The 23297-nt window shown below is 39.6% G+C and overlaps 1 protein-coding gene across 4 annotated transcripts in view; it reads left to right on the top strand.

Moving 5' to 3' along the window:
- Hip1 (Huntingtin interacting protein 1) overlaps nt 1-23297 on the top strand; it is a 604867-nt gene that overhangs the window by 320720 nt on the left and 260850 nt on the right. For all 4 annotated transcript variants that reach the window (XM_067154583.2, XM_067154580.2, XM_067154584.2 and 1 more), the window contains 3 exons: nt 139-200; nt 9628-9768; nt 14776-14909. In XM_067154583.2, the coding sequence (XP_067010684.2) occupies nt 139-200; nt 9628-9768; nt 14776-14909 (337 nt within the window). The remainder of the gene's footprint in view (nt 1-138; nt 201-9627; nt 9769-14775; nt 14910-23297) is intronic.

Raw genomic sequence — 23297 nt, 5'->3', positions numbered from 1 at the left:
AACACTTCTCACATTCCATGTTGCAATTTTGACGCCTGACCCAGAGATTTTTAGTACCCACTGACCATTTAAGGTCTGCCAGGAACTGAAATAAATGAATGTATCCAATGTGTTAACACCGAACTCGTTTTCTTGCAGTTTCCAGATGTCGGTGGAGATGTTTGACTACATGGATGAAATCCTAACCCTGCAATCAGCAAGTAAGTTTGCATGCTGTATTCTCTTCTACCAAATTATCTTATTTTGGGGAATTGCTTTTTTTGTTCTGCCAACTGTGATTAGTATTGTAGAACATTCAAAACAAAACAGTGCAGTTAACCCTCCGTCGGGCGTACCTCTGAATGAAACAAAATCGGGCGCAGCCAGCCCGACCCATATATTTAACCCCTCCTCTCTACCTAATACTTTGCTAGGATGTAAGGAAGGCAAATATACCAAACTAATGGGAAAGAAAGTGTTTATTACATGAAATAAAGCTTAAACTAAAACAACAAAAATTGATCATTTATCACAAAAGAAATTTTAAAATTAGACGAATTAAACATTGTAAAAGAAAAGAACTAAAATACAAAGGTACAATACACTGAGCAGCTCAATAACAGGTCTGGCACAGCCATGCATGTACCACACTTGCATCTTTTGGGGGGTATGGAGGAAGACGTTTCATGGTTTTTTGAGGGGGCGGGGTGGGGACCTTTTCAAGCGGAATTGCAGCTGAGTAGGCATTCCACTTGTGTTCAGACTTCGCCCGGCTAGTTGATGAGACATAGTTTTGAGGAAGATTCTCCTTCTTAGTGCTTCCAGTCCGTTTCCAATCGAAATCACTTGGCTATGTTCAGACAGGCAAAGAAAATGACCATCGGCCAGCGTCTTGTGTTCCGGCTCCCATTGGAGTTGTCGACTCCACCTTTGGTCATATTGTAGAATGTAATCCCTTCTGGCACTCCAGTAGATTGATCAATGGCAGAGTGATGAAACGAGAATTACATTTGGTGTGTATGAAACCAAAGTCCGAACAGGCTGCTATGTTGATCCCTCCCTCTGACATTGACAAAACTGGGTGGCAACTGCTTTTTATTTTTTCCTGCTGTCCCAACATATGACAGCTTCTTCTTTTTCAAATCATTTACGAGATCAATGTCTGAAAACCAATTGTCACAGGTTATGTTACACCCTGTTTGACCACGTCACTTGGCTTATTGCCTACTACATATGGCCCATCAGGCTTTACTATACATACTATACCCACCAAGTATGGGGTAAAGATATTTTCCCTTGTTGATGCCAGAATATTATACACCTACAATATGGAAATTTAAGCAGGAAGACAGCCTGAAGGGCCATATGCAGTAAGCAATAAGCCAAGTGGTGGTATTGTCTGAAACCGCACTTTCCACGAAATCCTGGCAACATCTCGTCAATTGTGACATTTTCTCCCGGAATGTAGTTCTTTTGACAGTTGTGAACAAAACACTCAAACAGTTCATGGATTGGGCAAAGTCGATCATATTTTTTCCGTTGTGAACGGCTCGTACGATCGTCAAAACGAATACAACGTATGAGGAACTTGAACCGTTGTATACTCATTTTTCAATCCCGTCTCCTCCTGTTGCCCATAGCTGCTCCAGACTCTGACGGTTCGCTCTGTAAGCTCCAGCCAGGTACAATAGACCAATGAATGCCTTAATTTCTATGAGGTCTGTTTCCTTGGCATCTCTATCTCTGACAAATTTGGCTTTGACTGAGTCAATATATTGGTTGGTATATTTGACAATCAATTCCAAAATATCTGTATTGAAGAAACATTCCCAACATTGTAATATGGTTTTACAATATCTTGCATCTCCTTTTACACCTGGAAAGTGTGTTGTGATGTTGTGCACGATGAACAGCAGCTGGAGATGGCTTTTTGGTCCACTTTGTCTGTTTATCTGTTCCAAGAAAAAAAGGCATCCACTATGTGCTGTTCTCCTTCGTCTTCCTCTTCCTTCCTGTTCACATTCTTCAACCTCATCCTCAGAAGCAATGTTGTTTTCTTCGCTCAAATCCTCGACTAAAGCAGGATCATCACCATTATCCTCAAGGAGGATGCTTCGTATTTCCACAACATCTTAGGTTTGGAGACATACATTTTTTGGGCCATTTCAGCAGGAAATCTGAAACTAAAGACATAAATACTTAAATTAGTTATTGATATAACATTGAGGCACACTCGACCTGAGAGGCCAGGTTCAGAATAAAGATATTGACAAATTTCCACACAGAACAAGCTTATTTTGAGTAAAATTAACCATTGCAATAAAAATATATTGAAAAACTCACCTACAAAATTATGACTCAATCGAGCGCAATCGACCTCACAAGCCGCATGAAGACTGGCAGTCAACTGAGATACGGTGTCTTATGTACTGCCACGAGTCGGGAAACTATTTGGAGTCAGGTGGAGGGAGGGCATGCCAGAATGTGTTTTCCTGTGCCTGACGGAGGGTTTAGAGAGACAGAGTGACAAATTACATGGATTTAGTAGAACCTTCATATTTGCCCCTCAATTAACCAATCATCAGATTATTTGACCGTCTTTTCATATTTTAAAATAATCCGAGCTGGAATATAATAAACCGTTGCGTCTCTTACAAAGATGAACTCTCCTTTGTTTAGATTATTTATTTATAACAGTTCTTGTCAACTTTAGTTGGGTTAGCTTCAGCATGACATTTTCTGCAGCAAGTTAATAGGAGAAAACACGAAGTTGAAACACTGAAGGATTTGAAAACAGTGAATTGGTTGCTGTGGGGAGTGACAGGAAAGAGGAGACTATAGCTTGATTCCATATTCCTCTACTAATTACACTTGAATCAGCAGAAACCCTCATCCAGTTTATGGAGCAAGAAGATAACACTTCATTTTTTGGTATTATTTTACTTTGGAGAGTTAGAATGGACATCAGAAAGAAAGAAAAAGGAAAAAAAAGTTGATAATAAAGTTCACAAGAAAGTTAGACTTTTTAAAGATACAGGATGACCCAAAAGTCTGTTGACATTTGACGACGCAATATTTCACGGAATATTGGAGGCAGTGAAGTAATACTTGACACTCATGATTGGCATGACATGATGTTTTATTGACACTAAAATGAAGTACACAAAATGACCAACAGAGGCACATGTCGGGTACAAATGGCCACACGTTTGACACCAACAATAAGTGCAGAAACAGGCCAACAGTTGGCGCTGGACAGCAACATGTCAGTGATGCCGCACTGGGGCAAAACGCTGAGTAAGCTGGAGAATAACAGACCAACTATATTGGTATTATAAATTTACTCATTCGGGACAAATATTTCAGCTTGGGAATCAACATCTGCCTGATAAAAGGAGCTGTCATGTGCTATCTCAGCGTGTTTATGTTACCAGAAAAGTAACTGTTAGTGAAGCTTTATTCACTTTATTCTGGTGTCAATAAAACCCCATCTCATGCCAATCATGTGTGTCAATTATTAGCACTCTATCTCCAATATTCCGTGACGTATTGCCTCGTCAAATGTTAACGGACTTTTGGGTCATCCTTTATATCAAAATACAGTGAGATCGCATCGAATAGATTATCTATCTTTACTGTAAAGGGTTGGTACAACACACAAGCTTGCACGAGTCCTTAACGAATACAGTAGAGCAGGTTTTGCAACGCGCACACAGTAACAGAGAACTACTGAATGCAGAGATGCCAACTATTACGATTCAATTGTAATAATTACGAATTTCCCATCACAATTACGCCTTTACGAATCACACACCACAAATTATGATTTTTTGTTGATTTTTAAATCCAAGTGTAACAAGTGTTGAAAACGATACACAAGGAATGCCATTACGGCTTGAATTCTTAGAATATTATTTTCAGATTTCTCAGTAATAATTTATACCCCTTTCCTGTCCCTCTTTTAAGAATAGTTAGAGTTTTCATGCGCCGAACGCAGTGTGCGCTTCCAGTACCGGAAAAATAGGCACCTGTGAAGTGGTATATCTTGCGGAGTTGTTGTCATTGTTCGTCACATGACCAGACTTCCATGCAAGTATGAGAGTTCTTTTGTCATTGTTTTGGCGGCAAAATGGTGACAAACTCTGTTTCATTGTGGATGCTGTGTGCGTGACTATTTAAGAAATATTTATAGCGATTTTTGTTACCAAATTTGCATATATTGTTATTGTAGGATATATGCTAATCATGTGTAACAAAATGCAAAAGGTTTGAAATAATAAAGCGATTTCTTATGCATGAAAATACGTGTGGTGTTGTTACCGTGATTAGTGATGCTAGTAATAAACCAAAAATAGTTCAAAATTTAGGGAGGAATACTAAAAAAAATGGCCCTGTTTACTGCATTTCTCAGAATCTCATTCACACGTGATTTGTAGTGCGTGCAGCCGCGATTTTTCAGTTGCGCATGATGAGGAAGAACAAGACTAAGTGCCGTGCTAATATGAACACTGAACTGTTAAGTGCTCTGTTAGTGCAGAGGATGCACATGATATCAAAAGGAAAAGCGTGTCACCAGTGAATTTTTACCAAACAGCAACTACAAGCTGCTAAGGGAGCAACAACAGTACTCAACAAAAGAAATGATCCCTCAACCTCCACTCAGATATGTACTGCAGATCACCTGTTACTTAAACACGTAAGAATCATACACTCTTTATATTCCAGTCTTTGAATGTGTGGTTGAATTGTATGTTGTTCATTGATTTTTCAATTATATGTAAATTAGTAAGAGGGTTATAAATTTCATGTTGTTGGTCCGTATTGAACTGAGAATAACATATGAGTAACAACACAGTAAAGGTTTCCACCTATTCAATACAAAATGTATTCACAATATCAGCTTTGATGTGGCTGATGATGACCCCTAGATGGGTCGAAACTAGTTCCATGTAATTTTAAAATATTGTGAATATATTTTGTATTGAATTGGTGGAAACCTTTACTGTGTTGTTACTCATAAGTTAGTAAGATCTCGAAAAAAATTATATGGCCCCCGTGCCCGATCGGCTGCATTACGAATTGCCTTTCTTGAAAGTTGGCATCTCTGTGACTGATATCAAAAGTAGAAAGATATCCTTCCTGTGAAATGTACTTAGTTGTTCTGAAGCTTATTGAAGGGCCGCGTTTATTAGTGAATCTGGTAAAACCACTTCTTATTACATGTAACTAATCTCATTATTAGACCCGTATTGAACTATGCTATGATATACTAACAATTTGTTGGTTATTTTGATCCACCTGTAATTTGTATTGAAAAGGTGGATCAAAATAACCAACAAATTGTTAGTATATCAAAACCACTTCTGTCGACCTAATTTCATGTTGGTGACCTAATGCCTTGGTTTCGACAATGAAAGACTTCCCAGATACATAATCTATTATAATCAGGCGTACTGCTTACTGAAATAGTTTCATACGCCCTTCTTACTACAGTATATTCATTATTGACTGGACTCTATCAACTTATTCATCACTAGCTGATGTACCCGTGCTTCGCTACCGAATTCTACATTGTGTACAGAATTGTAGATTAGGTAGAGTACACATTGTGAGCAAGACTGTATTAAATTGGATAGCTCTTAATGTTACCCTGAAAACACGACAGAGAAATCACCAAACGTCTTTTCTCATATGAAGACTGCACTAGGGAATTTTCATTGCAATGGTAGGCCCGCTTGCCTGCCATCAGTCACAATCAGGTTGGGGAATTGCCTTTTAACCCCTCAGCGTTGCAACCATTTTAGGAGCTTCCTACCCCACGGCCGGATTAGATTTCAACTACGCTCGACTGAAATACATTGATTCACTTAAAGCGTTACTACAAGTATAAGAGTGGCCCGATATTCACGAAATTTTGAATTCCTTATGATATAACTATGTACATGCAGATAATGACATAATTATTTCACGTTGTCATGGTAATTTAGTTCCATGTGATAGAGTTCAAAGCACTCTTCGAGACAGAGACCCACGTCACACTCCTGGCAGCAGTACACCGACGTCGTCTTTTCTCCGTGTTTTGAACACACGATACAACGTCTCTGAGGTTTGTTTTTCTCACCCTTATGTGATAATTTCATGATAAAATGTCTTTCCTGCAACGTTGGAACTGTATTATCTGATGCGCGCCGGCCTTGAATATTTCGTTCCCCGGCCGAGCGAGCTTATTATGTACACAAACTTTCCTCCAGCTGAACCTGATAAGATAGGCCTAACTGCTCAGTGTTTGTCCCTGTGACTTGTCTGGATATTATTAGAGAATTTAGGAATCCAAATTCACTGTTGAAAACTTCCCTCTGACCTGTATAATTATCCATAGTCTCCCACATTAAATTTCCAAGTACTGGTTCCTCCTGATCGTCACTCTCATTATTTATCACTGCATCCGCCACAGCTGCATCATTTATTTCATTATCACTGCTGCTAATACTGTCGCTACTACTTCCGACTAAACTTTCCTCTAAATTATACAATATTTCAAGCACTTTACTGTCAGTCAAACCACGGCTGAGCGCGGTGCGTCACACGGACCGATGACGCTGCAGCAGGACGAAACCGAATGAGGGGAATAACAAACCAACTCGATACATGTTTCAGATGAAAGGTCGAGACAACGTCTTTCAAGCGCGATATATACCATGAACAACTGGTTCTCGTATCGTATGACAGAAAGCAGCACTAACTGATGCCTACACAGAGCGCTTGTGGAGAGTTACGAAAATATTACAAGCCGAGAAATAAAGACAATATGATAAATAATTCGCACTCCCAATGTACAAATAGAGCAAAGAACATCACGCGAAAAGACAAACTTCTCAGATCATCATTTGTTTATTTTATTCTGTGGGAAAGAATGAAGCAAACAGGCAGAGACTACTAGTGCTCAGACTTATTTGACAAATATTTACCCTTGCAAAAACAACTATATTGTAACGATCTTCGTTCTTATTTTACAACACTGATAAACCCCAACATTTCTTCTTGGAAACAAAACAACTTGCATATCAGTAACTCCAAAACTCTTCGTGCTATTGCCGTAAATGTATGGGTCTATGCCACATAAAGAGGTCGGCGGCTATGGAAGAAAAGAGGGTCTATACAACGCATGGAGGTCGGCGCTGAGGGGTTAATGGCAGGCACTCTCTCCACCTCCCTTTTTACATCCTCAGAAAGACTGTCTTAGTGGTTTTCCCAACTGAAATGAACATGTCATTACAATGACGTCAGTAGGAATGGCGCGAGTAAAAGCAATGATTTCACTTGAAATACTCGATCAAATTAAAAACCACACATTTTCTCCCTTTTAACGAACAGTACTACGCTACCGATCTAACAGTCCTAAGTTCCAGAGCTGGAATTACCAGGCCGCAGGCAGCCGTGATCCACGAACACTTAGTTTTTCAGACGGGGAGGGGGGGGTTGAATAGTGGAGAGAAGTGGAGAGACCCAGGGCAAAAACTATGCCCTTTTACTAATTTCTTTACTAGGAGTACCCGATGAGTCACTGGCGGTGGAAAAATCTATCTGACTTGGAGGCAATTTTTTTCCTCCAAGCCAGAGGAGAATCTCCCTCTTCACTGCTAATTTTGAATAAAAGGAATGTAGAATTTAGTGAAGAAGAAGAAGAAGAAGAAGCTCTTTTTAAGAAACGGCTTTTTGGAGGGTTGAATTTTGAGTTATTTAGTGAATTGTGGTGCTATAATGAGGAATATGCCCAAATTGTAATTCTAGACCAGGTCATGAGCCTCTGCCTCAAGAGTGCACACTGCTCATTCAAAACAGCGCATCAGAGTGGGGATCGAATAGCTGGAATACTACAGTTACGTACCAGCAGTACAGTATCAGAAAATGTATGAACTAAAGGAATGACATGCTAAAGGAGAAAGTTTTCCAACTCCTCAGCTATTTTCTGGCAATATTCAGTCAGGCTGTTATATTTGGTACATAACAGTAATCCTATCTATCGGAGTTGACCGGCAGCATAAGAGACAAAGAACATCACCACAAACAATGGTCTATGTAATGTTATTGTTGATCAATGTTATGCACTTTCAGTATTGTAGGCCTTCACATTTAGTTTTCTTCTGACTCTGAAATATCACTCTTATCATAGTCGGTACGGTAAAATTGAATAGAACTTAATGGTTGGAAATTGTATTCTCTCTAACTTTTGTTATATAGTGCTTTCGATAGGACCAATAACATTGGTATTTAAGAATTACATTTAGGCGCCTTCCCCTAAACTACAATTTCATCCAGGGCGAATAAAATTGTTTATAACTTAGACTGTAGTTTCCTATTCCCCGACTCTATATACCGACTTTCATTAAATTCTGTTAACCCATTTTCTCATGGTTCGTTGTTGATATGGACTTAGCAACAAAAATACAAATTCATGAATATCTGTGTTATCATAGCTGGTATGGTAACAATGTAGGACATAAATGATCGCAAATTTAATACTATATAACTTAGGTAATGTAGTATTTATCGATAGGACCCCTACTAATATAAATATTTGAGAATTATAATTTATAGCCTAGATTGTAGTGGCTCATCCCCCGACTTCACATAGCGATTTTCATTAAATTCTCTTCAGCCATTTTCTTGTGATGCGTGTTCAGACAGACAGACAGACAGACAGACAGACAGACAGACAGACAGACAGACAGACATTATGGAAAAGTAAAAATGCATTTGCTTGTTACTATGGATATGACCAATACAGAAATACCATTTGTTTCAAATTCTGAGCAATGTACAGACAAAACTCTTATTTTATATGTATTGATGACAAGGCAGAGTTACCAGGAAAGCTGTACTGTCACCAAAAGGCGCCTGCCCAATGTTAAATGGGACACCTGGTATAGAAGTTGGGCATTTTACTAAAATCCATTTTCCTGTAAGTTTGTTTTTCTGTCTTCAGTGCCAACGTTTTCATCCTAAATATTAATCAATCACAGTTAATTTTTTACAGGAAATAGACCTGATATCTGCATACTTCTATGCATTGTATTATGGGAAATTCAGTTTCTCTATTTTATTACAATATTTGTGAATATATTGTTAAAAAAATGAATTTGAATTTTTTTTAAGTAGAATAATTAATCATTTACATTGAAGATATTGTGGTTCATAAAATGAACCTAAAAAGTCTCGGATATAAAACTTGAGCTCTGAGTACCAGTAGAAACCTATAAATTTAAAGTTACCGAGTGAGTTGGCCTGCGGTTGAGCTTGCGTTCGGAAGATGGCAAGCTCGAACCCCACTGTTGGCAGCTCTGAAGACGGTTTTCTGCGGTTTCCCATTTTCACACCAGGCCAATGCTGGGGATGTACCATTCCTACCCCTTTCCTATCCCATCGTCAACATCAGACCTCTCTGTGTCTGTGATGCAAAGCAAATCGTTAAAAAAAAAAAATTAAGCTACAAAACCAATGAAGTTCAAAACTTGGTCATTGCTACATAATAAACACAATTTGAAATGGACTGAGTAGAAGAGTGGTGTTCTCCAGATCATGTCAATCTCAGTATGTGTGTTTTTTTCATTTGCTTCATATCATTAATAGCGAATGTTTTCCCCATAGTTTTTGGGTCGCTGGACATGTCGAGAGCCAATTCCATGACAAGTTCTGGGCAGTGCCGGCTAGCGCCGCTCATTCCTTGCATCCAAGATTCTTCGCAGCTGTACGACTACTGCGTCAAGATCCTCTTCAAACTTCATGCAAGTAAGAATTTTGTTGCTCTGCACAAAGCTTCTCTTTACTGCTGTTGACGTAAGGACGTGCATGCATAATGTCCCGGGTAATCCTCCTTGCCTAAACATGGCAGTGTCATTTGACCATGGGTGGTTGCATACAGACTATAAAATACACAGACCGGCAAAAAAAAAAAAAAAAAGGGGGGGGGTGAACACTATGTATTTAACAAACTTTAATGTTAGTCCACTTAAAACCTTGTATAAATTATATGTTATGACATTTCAACAATATGGCAATGTATTGTAAGTTAATTAGCCCATTTGAGAAGTTTCATCACAATAATTGATAGACATTACTTATCGTGACAATCACAACACCAATACTGCCGTTTCCTGCCTTTTGACAAGAATAACCACAAACATTTGTCTTAACGTTTATTGCTGTGAATTCTCAAGCCGCTTATTTTTATGGACATTACGGCTTGTCTGCAACAGTTAGTCTTGCTCCTAAGTCATGCCATAATGGCTCTTTTGCCTGAAAAAGCAGCAAGGGCCGTAGCATTAGTGAAGGACGGGTGCAGTATACGCTATGTAGCAGTTGTTATAGGCATGTCTTGTTCTAACATGTACAGAACTGTTAAAAGGTACAGAGAGGACAGTACCTACACCAGGGGGCCCGGTTCTGATCGTAGGAGAAGCACTACCGAGTGCGATGATCGCTTTCTCATAAAGCAAGTTCTTCGTGATCGACACACAGCAGCTGTGGAGGTCAGATCATTTGCAGAAAGTATGGGGCACTAACATCAATGAAAAAGCAGTAAGAAGGAGGTTGTATGAAGCGGCCCGTCACAAGACCTCTTCTTACCTGTAAGTTCCGCACCTCTCCGATGTAATTCGCCAATGACTATCGAAACAGGACTTTGGAGCAGTAGAGCTCAGTGGTGTTCACAGATGAATTGCAATTCTGTTTGAGGGCACCAGATGAAAGGGAGAGAGTATGGAGAAGAGAAGGTCCAGGGAACATTACTCACCCTGTACTTTACAAGGACACTGTTCAATGGAGGCTCAGTGTTGGTCTGGGCTGGAATTACTACTGATGCACACACAGAGCTTGTGTTCGCCGAGAATGGAAGTCTTGACAGCCCACTGATAGATCGAGGAGATTTTACTGGATCACGTGTGCCTTCTGCACCTGTCATCGGCGAGAACTTTATCCTGATGCTCGCTCACATGTTGCTGTTAGTGTGCGCGAGTACCTGGATGAAGTCGGAATTTAGCGCATGGTGTGGCCTGCTAAACCCGATAGAGCATGTCTGGGATGTGCTTGGGAGAGTGCTAGGATTCGTTCCCTTCACATACTGGCTCAAGTTAGGGCTGTATTCCAGGCAGAACAGGAGCTTTTACCACAAGAGAACATTCGAGATTACATCCTCAGGATGCCTGATCTGTAACTGTGGCTAGAGGTGGTAATACCAGTTACTGAGGCAATGGAAATGTGTTCAAAACATGTGGACAAATAGAGTGCATATGAAACTGTGCAGAGCTCCAGGTTTTGATATTTCCAAATTCGTGTTGGTGGACTTTTGTGATTGTCACGATCAACAATCTTTATCAATTATTATGCTGAAACTTCTCAAATTGGCTGATTGACTTATGATACTTTGCCATATTGCAGTAATGTTATAATATTTAATTTTTACAATGTTTCAAATGGACTAACATTAATTTTGTCTGAAACATGTAATGTTTTGCTTTTTCTGCCAGTGAGTGTAGATAGATAGGAACACACAATATGATAAACACAGTGTGGGAATAGAAGAGACACTTTGTGTTAATCCATCTTTCTTCTTAGTCTACACTTCCCACATGAAGACAAGGTCTCCACCTTAAGAGAGTATGGAGTTAAATGTAGTATTTGTCTCTCTCGTACTCGTACTTAGCCTTGTCTTTCGCTACCCCCCGCAGGTGATAAATCTGTATCATAATTAATGCAAGGCCTATATTTCACAATTACATTTAATTGTGCATGAATGTGTGTTTTACAAAAACTTATCATGCAGTAGATAAACAATTATATAATCAGATGTAGACATTTTTTTTTTGGATTGCCGGATGTTGATAGAAAACACTCTCTTCCTGAATAATGAATTTTACATCAGAAGAAAGATTTAATTTTTAAAATTAAATACTAATTGAAAATTATCGGATGTTGCCATTGATGCTTTCATGGCCCGTACTTAGACATGGTACCGTGTAGGCTTTTGGGCTTATGCCGTGTCGAGAAAATAACGTGAAATTCTTTAGTTTTGCAGAGAACAGTGTTCTGCGTCATCAGAAGAAAATCTCAACTGTCAACGAGAAAGGCTTCTTTCTTATTCTTCTTATCCTTCAGCCCGTAGTTGTCCACTCTTAACATTGGTGTGGGAAAATGGTGATATATAAAGAACCTTGAATCCATAAAGCCGTAAATCTGACCTAAGCCTAACTGTCTGCAGTTAGTGAAAGAGAACTGCTCAATATGTCTGTAGTTGTTGTAAGAGGAACACTGTAGGGGTCTAGTGCCAGGGAACAGGCCTGTTGTATTATGTAACCAGATCTATCCGTTTCAATACCTTGGGTATAATATGGTCAAATAGTTGCAGTATCCGCGGATAACCATCTGCGGGTGGGGTTTGAGGAAGTGGAAGTATCCTCACAGGGATTGAGCCTGATCACTCGCTCCGTCACATCTGTGATTCCTCTCTTGATCACGTTCCAGATTTGGTCTTGTAAGTGGACCCTAACATTTCGTGCTCCATCACTCGCCTACAAACTTGAAGTCTTCGTGATGATTGTAGTTTCAAGCCCACAGGTTGTGACATGTTCTAGAACTTCTTGAGTCTTGGAGGATGTAGCAGAGTTTCCCGAAGGCTGCCCAGGTCAAGCCTGTTCTTCTGTTGGTCTCGGCTATCTGGTTCAATGTTGCGCCTGAGGTACCTACACTCGTAAACTTTCTCTAGGATGTTATTGTCGACGGTAGCCTGAATGATGTTTGGGCTCATAATTTTAGTTTTCACCGAGCTCGATAGCTGCAGTCGCTGAAGTGTGGCCAGTATACAGGGTTCGAACCCCACTGTCGGCAGCCCTGAAGATGGTTTTCCGTGGTTTCCCATTTTCACACCAGGCAAATGCTGGGGGTGTACCTTAATTAAGGCCACGGCCGCTTCCTTCCCAGTCCTAGCCCTTTCCTGTCCCATCGTCGCCATAAGACATATCTGTGTCGGTGCGACGTAAAGCAAATAGCAAAAAAAAAATTGTTTTCTGCAGGTTCGTTTTCAGTCCTTCACCTCTTGTAGCATTGTTTAGAGTTCACCAGGATCACTGCTAAAGAAGAAGAAAACATCTAGCACCAGAGTGAAAAGTGTGATCCAGTCCTCTTCCATTACTTCTTTAAAAATGTATTTAAGCAGCAGATTCTGTCTCTGCTAAGAAAACCTGTCTGCATATGTTCAACCAAGCCAAAGGTGGCAGTATATGAAGGATCTGTTGCGCTTTTTGCTTCGATTTTGTCATTAAGTCCTCAACAAAGCTAGTGATTTTTAACATTTTCTGCCCACTTTGCTGTTGTTAGATCTTCATACACTGAGTAGCCAAAAGTCATGCGAAGACACAGAATGTTGCTCCTGTGCAAGCCCTCAAAACGGCAGCAATACGACTCTACATGGAGCGTACATCAGCATCCCATAAATGCTAGACTGGATTAAGTTCGGGGATCTGGAGTGCTCCTCCAACCACCTGCATCCCCATTAGGGTACTCTAGGGCCAGAATGGTCTTTGAATGTCCACATAACGTGCACCTTTCGGCGCTCCCTGCAGCCGGACAATGGGGCCTAATTGCGACCGTGAGAACGCCGCCCAGGCCGGAACTGAGCCACCTCCCGCCTGGACGCAACCTTCGTGGGGCATATGCCACACTCTCACGCGCCCATCAGCTTTACACAACTGGAATCGTGATTCATCGGACCGCACCGCACGTCGCCACTATTCTGTTGCTGATGTTCGTGGGGCACTGTGTCGAAGTGTCAGCAAAGGGACACGAGTTGGTTGTCGGCTTATCAAGCCTGTACGGTGCAGTTGCCTCCTTACAGTCCTAGTAGAAATGGGTTCCCGACTCCCAACATTCAACTGGACGGTGATCTCTCAGTAGCCCGTCGAGAGCCCAGTATGGTTCTGCGGAGGCAACATGATGTGCGTTCGTTAAACACCTGTGGTCTTCCCGTGCAGCGGTTTCCGCAGGTGGTAACATTCTCTCTGCGATATTGAAGACCCACCCTCGACACTGTTGACCTTGTAAACCCGAATTTGCATGTAATCTCCACAATGCTATGACCCGTGCGCAGATGATCATCCCATGTTCAAAGTCGATTAACTCACGACATGTTGCCATCTTCACGACACTGGTACCTGTGACAGCCGCAGCTAGCCGCAACCCTCAGGGGTCTTACTCGGCACATTTTCTAATGGGACATCCCTTCCCGTGACTTTTAGCCGCTCAATGTAGAACTGTTAACTTCATCTGTCAAAACTAATAGGTGCATATTATTGCATTGCCCTTTGTTGTCTGCAGTTTGTATTTGCTGTTGATGGTAACTTGATTTGAAATTGCTTGGGTCTTGTAGGCTTTATTTTCCTGTAGATCAGCAGATTCATGGTCTCCAATGTGAGTTTCTTTGGAAGAGGTGGTCTCCTAATTTCAAAGTAGTCACTGCTCTGCCTTTCAGCCCAGCACAATCGATGTTCTCTGGTTTGTTCTTGAGATTTGCTGGGTGTTCGTAAAGTCTCGCGGCATAGAAAGTTATATTGCAGTGTTTGCGTTGCCAAGATGCCTGCTAATACTTTCAGCTCTATTTACATAATTTGTTGGCTCCCTTTCACATTCTTAACTTTCTGCATTGCGTGCTTTTTTCTTGAAATCTGGTGTTGAGTTATGGCTTATGAAGCTCAGATGTTTGGGCAATGGTGAGCAGAGTTCGGACACTGTTGTTGTGTGTTGCAGGTCTTCCTCCAGACACACTAGCAGGCCACAGGGACAGGTTCCTGAAGCAGTTCCGCAGTCTGCGACAGTTCTACCTGAGTGCCAACACGTTGCAGTACTTCAAGAACCTTATCCAAATACCTCTTCTACCTGAAGTAAGTGTGTACTTGTTCTTCACACAGGTTGTGTAGTTTAATGATTTGGAAAGAAAATATTCGTCATCATAGTCATATGCAGTTTCGAGCTGTTGGCCAAGTCTGCCTGGAACATAAGCCTCTTGTCTTCCCACCACTTCTTCTTCGTTACTCTTACCCAGTTCTCTCCTCTTCTCTGTACACACTCTTCCACTCCACCTGTCTCTTGGTTGTTTTCCTGTCATCTCTCTTTCATACATCATCCTGGGTATCGTTTCCTCTGTCATTCTCTTCATGTGTCCATACCATCTCAGTCTAGATGCCGCTATCCTGTTCTGTACTGGCTCTTCTTGTACTATATCTCTAACCTCATTTCGCATCTTATCCATTCTTGTCACTCCCATCCTATCATTTCACTTGCCTGTATCCCAGTCATGGCTCTCTGCCTCATTACCCTAGTTTCTGCTGCGTACATAGGTACGTAGTACATCTTTTGCATCTCTGAGGGATTTCCTTATCATTTCTTCCACTTTCCTCTATGATACTTCCCAGGTACATGAAATTCTCCACCTTCCTTAGCTGTTCCCCTCCAAGCCTTACCCTCCCTTATCTCTCCTTCTTTCTAGTTGTGATCATTATCTCGCTCTTTTGGCATTAAATTTCATTCCATATCGTTTCACCTCCTCTTCCCATGTATTTTCACTGTTCCTGGATATCCTCTTCCTTTTCTCTCCAGACTAACAGGTCATCTGCTAACATCATCACTTTAATTTTCCTTGCCACTTTTGTCATTAGCTCGTCCATTACTACAATCAAGAGCAAAGGAAACAGAGCACTTCCTTGTCTTAATTCACATTTTTGCTCAAACCAGTCTGTTCTCTCTCTGACAACTGACACTCCCTCACTCTTTCTGTTGTCTGCTTCTCGACACCTTTTTTCTGTAAGCCTTCCCATACCTTGTTTCTACACACTGCTCTTCGCAAACCCCACTCATAATGATGATCATGTAGTTGTCTTGCTGGGACTAGAAGGTCTACTGTGGACCTTCCCACACTGCTCTTCTTTAACTTTTCTTTATGATTCATAATCATTAATTCTTATTTTCAAGCTATGGCCATTAGGGGTTCCTTTTTATTTTCTTCTATTATTCTGCTACTCTCAATCCAGTCCAGGTTCAACTGTCTTAGTGCTGCCATTGCTGCTTTCACGGCCCGTACATGTAGACATGATATAGGCTTTCGGGTTTATGATGTGTCAAGAAAATAAGGTGAAATTCTTTGTTTCACACAGAACTTTGCTCTGCATCTTCAGAAGAAAATCTCGACTGACCACAAGAAAGGCTTCTCAAATAATGAGGTGGAATTTAGACGTCGTCGCCATAAGACCTATCTGTGTCGGTGCGACGTAAAGCAACTACATACGTACATATATACATACATACATAAATTATCATTATAGACTGTTATGCCTTTCAGCGTTCAGTCTGCAAGCCTCTGTGAATTTACTAAACGTCGCCACAATCCTCGATTTGCAACTAGTGTTGTGGCCTCATTTAGTTCTATACCTCTTATCTTTAAATCGTTAGAAACCGAGTCTAACCATCGTCGTCTTGATTTACCTCTACTTCTCTTACCCTCCATAACAGAGTCGATTATTCTCCTAGGTAACCTATCCTCCTCCATTCGCCTCACATGACCCATCACCGAAGCCGGTTTATGCGTACAGCTTCATCCATCGAGTTCATTCCTAAATTAACCTTTATCTCCTCATTCCGAGTACCCTCCTGCCGTTGTTCCCACCTGTTTGTACCAGCAATCATTCTTGCTACTTTCATGTCTGTTACCTCCAACTTAAGAATAAGATATCCTGAATCCACCCAGCTTTCGCTCCCGTAAAGCAAAGTTGGTCTGAAAACAGACAGATGTAAAGATAGTTTCTTCTGGGAGCTGACTTCCTTCTTACAGAATACTGCTGATCGCAACTGCGAGCTCACTGCATAAGCTTTACGACACCTTGATTCAATCTCATTTACTATGTTACCATCCTGGGAGAATACACAACCTAAATACTTGAAATTCAGCCATTCCATATGGACGGGTGTGACATTTACACAATTATACATCCCATTTGTAATTGATTTTTTTCATTACGCTGAGTAGATAGTTCTTTGAATTATTGATATTGAGTTGACTTGTGTGTAAGGTCTACAGCTGGAGCAAAAAATAAAATTTCACACACTTTTTACTACAGATAGTACATTTTTTGATAAGGTGACAAGAGTTTCTGACTTATTTCAATTACTAGGAAAATTCTGTTAGATATGAAGTTTTATTGCCAAATAGGTATTTTTTTTTCATAAAGCACACTTCTCTCAATATTATAAGCACGTCAAGGTACAGAATTTCATTAAAAAAATAAAACAACATGTGACGGGTGTGACATGGTGTACATTTTATATTTATAAAGTGCAATTAAATGACCTTCTGTGATTATAAAGTACTGTAGTTGTCTTTACAATAACTTATGTTAAGGATGTTGCCACTATTTCTCATCACATGGCAAATAATAGAACTCCAATACTGTTTGAATATCTGGACATACAACTTGTTGTAAAATCTTTGTAATTGAACACTAGGAATGAAAGTATTCATAATGCAGTTCATTTCTGTTAACATAACTAAAACTGAAACTGACCTCGATTATTGATTGGTATAGGTTGGGAAACGTTCCTGATAACAGCACTAAAGTTCTCACATGAAATGTCATCTTTATCTGGCCAAAGCCAGCAAGTACCACTTGGATGCATGTATTGTAGCTCCAATCAATCTCAAGCACAGTGGCAAAGTACTGCTTCCTTTCTGGTACGAGTTGAACTTTGCAAAGATACTAAAACAAAATCTCCATTACATGTATCTATGTCCACTGGTAAATCTTCTACTTCTATTTCTTGCATGTGCTGTCCTTCCTACCAGAAGGTGGCCTCTTTTTTCAGACACCTTGATATAATGTTTTGACAGCAAATAAGGAATGGCCGTGGTCTAAAATAGATCTGCAACTACGGATCTGATCCTGCCATAGACTTGACCACAGCAGTTCTAGCTTTATAGTTCTACTGCCCCTTTTCCATGGGAAGTAGCAAAAAAGCTCCATTCTCCTTCCAATCCAAAATCACTCTCCATGTAACAAAGATTATGAAGATTAAAGCGATTTTTGAACTGAGCTGTACAGCCATCAGAGATCACTCTCGTCTTAATGTCTGTGTAACACACTGCTATCGTGCCACTTACCACAGCCATGGAACGTGGGGCACCATCTCCAATGAGCACTCTCTATCTCATCCTGAGCTACAGCACTGAAATTTTCAGCAAAATCAACTTGCAGAATACATTCATTTGCTGCAATTTTATTTTTTCTCTCTTCAAAGTATCGGGACTGAACACATTTAACATACGTGTGAATTTTATAATATTTCACCTGGTTCTTCATCTCAGTTAAAACATCTTGAAGGGATCCAACTGCCAAAACCACTTTATGAAATCCATCTACTTCCTTCCATTGTTTCCATGTGATCAATGTATCTAATTTAGTGTCTCCAAGTAATGCTTCAATGCTGATTTGGCATTCAGAGCAGAGCCCAGTCATGCATTTTTCATTATTTGTATCACAGCATATTGTTCCCTTCCACAGCCTGGAAAATCTGATTTCACATTCTTAATACCCTGAATAAGAAATTCGAAGTTGGAATGATATTTACACACACATACGTTGTGTGGTGTTTGTGCTATTGGTAAGACATATTCAGGACGTAGCTCAAAGAATTTTGACTTTTTGATCGAAAGATCTTCATTTTCTTGTTTGAAAATGGCATATGATTCTGCAATAGTAAACAGCATATCCCTTTCAGACCGTGTACGCACAATTGTGCGGGTTCGTATTTTATTTACGTCTGAGCTTATTTGACATTTTTTTTTGGCACTAGACCAGATTGCAGTGCTTGTGCCTGACACGTAGCATGTACTTCAGCTGTTTTTATTTAGTACTTGACCACCAGGGGGCAGGAAGAAGAGTTTAAAAATAAAGTTCATTAGCAAGAGGGGGGGGGGGGGGGGGAAGCAGTAATGCCTAAAGTAAGTATTTATTTATTGCATTCATGTTAGTCTAGAAGCTTTACTGAATATCAGAATATAATCAATGAAGTGTGTAAATTGTGTAGCAAACGTAAATTGTGAACTTACAACATCGTACGTAATACCATGAGGTTTTGAATGTTGATACGCGCATATGTGCGGGCTAGGTTTCCTTACAGGCAATGCATGCAGGAGTGCTGGGTGCTGTCACAAAAAGGACTGTGAAAGCAAAACTCGTACTCTACATGAGAAATGTAATGTATAATTGTTTAAAATTGTTTCACACTGTAAAATAGAACATTTGATCATGTACATGTGCATATTCACATGTACTGAGTTGAAATTTTTAAATTTTTTGCAAGTAGTGAATGAAGTCCTGACACACACAATTGTGTGGGTTCTGTTTTTCAGCCGCTAGTTCTTATTTTGTAAAATAAACTGTAAAAACATGTATTTAAGAGCATTTTAGTAAGCTTTTGATGTTTTGACACCTCCAGATTTATTTCAGGTCTGACAACAAGTTGCTGCTGCCAAAAGGGCAGTAAAAGCAAAACTCTTCCTCAATGTAGAAATTGTAAGGTTTACTTGTGTTTGAACGAAGATTTAATTGTTTTAAATTATTCCCCACTGTACAATAGAACATTTGATCATGTACATATGTATATTCACATGCATTGAGGTAATTTTTCTTTTTTGTAAGTAGTGAATTCAGTCCTGACACGCACAATTGTGCGGGTGCTTTTTTCCAGATGTTAATTTTTATTCTGTAGAATAAACTAAAAATATAAGTATTTAAAAGCATTTTAGTCAGTTTTTGGCGTACAAACAAAAATTCACACCTCCAGTTTTCTTTCAGGTCTGAAAGGGATATGTCTTTTTTGGATCAATTCATGTTTCCCCGAATCCTTATTTTTTTCTGATTTCACATCCTTTTTTCCAGCGGCTTATCGACTTATATCATCTCTGCAATAGAATTCAATGACCTTTTGTTTCACATCACTTGCTAATGCCTTAGTACTGAGCTTTTCTTCTTTAAAAAGTGCATTAGCAACTTCAGGAATTACTTCCATCGCTAATTTCTTCACTTCCGCACTCTTCTTTGTTGGACTATCTGATAGTCTTACGACATCGAGAAACTGCCTTACCAAATGAACGATTACTTTGATAAGAGCCTATCGATGAACTGGATGGTGTAGTTAAGGACATTTCTTGAGCTCCACTAAGAGATATACGCTTTTTTTTCACGACACCTTCTTTGTCTCTCAGAATCCTTCAGTCTTTTAAATTTTAGTTTCTAACTACTGCCAGTCCATTCACTTTTCTTTCTCACACGTCTTGTTTTGTCTCTTTCACGTTCTTTCTGAAGGTATTCCTGCCATTTTTCTTCATCTTCTTTGAGTTTCTGACGTGATTGCCTTTTCCTAGTAGCAGAGTCAGTCATTTCAGTAATACAAAGCAATACAAGAAGACTGCGAATTTTAAACATGTTAGCATTAAACCAATAATTAATGTACAAATTATGCTATTTAATTTAATCCTTTTTAAATTCAGGCTGCTCCTTATCTAGAAGATCTGTTTTGGCCATTACTATCCTTCTTATAAGCAGTAAAATGTAGTAAATATTATTTCTTATATAATGTCACGCCCGTCACAGGAATGTGTCACACCCGTCACAGCTAATTTACCAGAAACAGCTATTTAAGTCATAGATTCAGAGCTTGCACAACCTCACTTCATAAAGTAACACACGTTATAATTATGTAAAAAAGCATACAATTTTTGTGACGGGTGTGACATTAAGATATTTGAAATATATTTAAGTAAAAATACCGTATAAACTCACCTCATAATATGTTGAACTATCTTAAAATACTCCTTTAATCTTCCTTTGTTGCTTAATGGAGTCACTGTTAAAAAACAAATGCCTGCACACCAAATATACAGGTCTGCCAAATAGCATTTTATGAACAAAATACAGTAGAAGTCCGTTATAGCGAGAATTCATAACGTCGAAAAATTTACTCGCTATAGCGGATTGTCGTTACATCCGATTTTGTATAAAAGTCGGAAAACCCCTCGTGCATATAAAAATCGGTATGAAACGGCAATCATGTTGTTCAGAACTTGCGTTTCCGCAGATGATATCCACACTACGGCTTACTTGTTTGTTATTTTTCGAAATTTGATACTACGTGAAAGTGTATGTTTAATGACATTCTGAAAAAAAATATAGTACCGTATTTCTCCGAATCCAAGATGAACCCCACTTTTTCCTTCAAAAAATTTAAATCAGACTCAAAGAGTACTTTGTAAAATCATATGAATGCCTTTGTTGTACAGTAGGACTTCGCATTTTTAGACTATTTTTAGACGCCGAACATTGATTTTCGTCATGCCGTATTTTTTTTTTTTTGCGGCTGCACAATTATTCTTTATTTCCTTGGGTTTATGGACCATTAACATAAAATTGGCATCATAATACCGAAGATAACCCGTTGAAAATTTGCCAGCTTTACCTGTTCCATGCGTCTCTACATTACGATGATCCATCAGGAAATTATTCTTGCTGTCTATAAAACTGTTACATTTACTCAGCGTCGGATATAACCGGCTACCGCTACATGCATGTCTCGCTTGCCGGGTTCGGCCAAATTCATCAGCTAGCGATGTATAGGCCTAATCGCGGACTTTGAAAGCCATTTCGCCCCTGTTTTTTTCGTGCATATACCTCACTATTTCATCTTTGACTTCTTTAAAGCGTCCTTGTTGCGGGCCACTGAATGCACTTTTTGTACAGTACGCATTTTTTAGCACTTCGTCTTCACGCTAACGCCAAATATTGGCTTTAGTTAGGCCTATGCCGTATTTTCTTGTGGCTGCACAATTATTCTACATTTCCGAATGTTTAATAACCATTAACTTAAAATTGGCATCATAACATCGACTAGAACCCGTTGAAAATTTGCTGGCAGCACCTTTTCCACGTATCTTTACAATAAGACTATCCATCACGAAAATATTCCAGCTGTCTATAAGACTTAATTTTACTAAGCGTCAAGTACAATAGACGCGTTATAACTCTGCCTCTGAGCAGCCACGGCCTTTCTAAGAATTGGAAGGCTCGCATGTTTTGATGTCATTCTGCAGATTTGAGAAACGTTTCTGTAGAGACTAATGGAACGCCATACTCTCTTCACTATTTCCTGAGATCTAGTGACGTTACACATAGGCACTCCGCGGCTAGCGATGTAGGCTATAGTAAAGAGCCGGTCGTTTATTGTCAACGAGTTTTGTGTGCGTGTGAAAAGAAGTAGCGTGGTTACCACGGTAGTTGCCAGTGGTATCCATTAACTTACTGTTAGGCCGCGAATGCAAGGCAACCCTTGAGTTTTCGCATGAGATTCTAAGAAAAAAAAAAAGTCTTGGATACGGAGAAATACGGTATCGGTCCAGAGGTTTCTGTTCTCTTCTTCAAACGGCGTCACCTAACCTAACCGTATATGTATCATGAAAACATATTTCAAACGCATGTAGAAAACATGATAACCTCCTCACTAGACGCGAGAAGATGTGAAATATCCTTTGAAATCAGTGATGTACTCTGCCATATCTTGATGTGTATCACATTCTTACTTAATTTCCGTATATACCGGTAACATTAAAATTAAGATATCGTTTAATTCAGTATTTTTAACGAGTTAACAACTGCTATCGGCCACGTTATTTATTCATTTATTACGAAACATGTTATCCTCTTTCATTTCGAATTTTCTTTAGAGAACAGCAGTCGACGGGTGTTACTAATCAACTCCAACATCGCCTTTGAATGTCGACGAGAGAGCTCGCAAACGCACAAAGTGAGAAAACTATACCGTACGGTACCGAAGAAGGTCGATGGCATTTTGTTGCAAACGTTTCAGTTTTCTTATTCAAACAGCGTCACCTATCCTAACTTAACCATACTATACGTATGATGAAAACACACTTCAAGCGCCAGTAGAGAAATGATAACCTTCTCGCTATACATTTTCATATTAGCCTTTCCGAAATTTAACCACACGCGAGAAAATATAAACTAACCTCCGAAATCAAAATTAAGCACTCTGCCATATCTCGAGGTGTATCCCATTCTTACTTAATTGCAGTATCTAGCCTCAAAATTAAGAGCGTTGTTTAGTCCGCCTTAATTTTTAACGAGTTAACAGCCGTTTATTTACGCATTTATTACGAAAATATGTTTCTCTTTCATTTCAAATTTTCTTTACGAATAGCAGTCGACGGG

This window comes from Anabrus simplex, chromosome 10, assembly GCF_040414725.1.
Source record: "Anabrus simplex isolate iqAnaSimp1 chromosome 10, ASM4041472v1, whole genome shotgun sequence".
Taxonomy (NCBI): domain Eukaryota; kingdom Metazoa; phylum Arthropoda; class Insecta; order Orthoptera; family Tettigoniidae; genus Anabrus; species Anabrus simplex.
The sequence above is the reverse complement of the archived record's forward strand: the minus strand, read 5'-3'. Positions and strand labels throughout refer to the sequence as shown.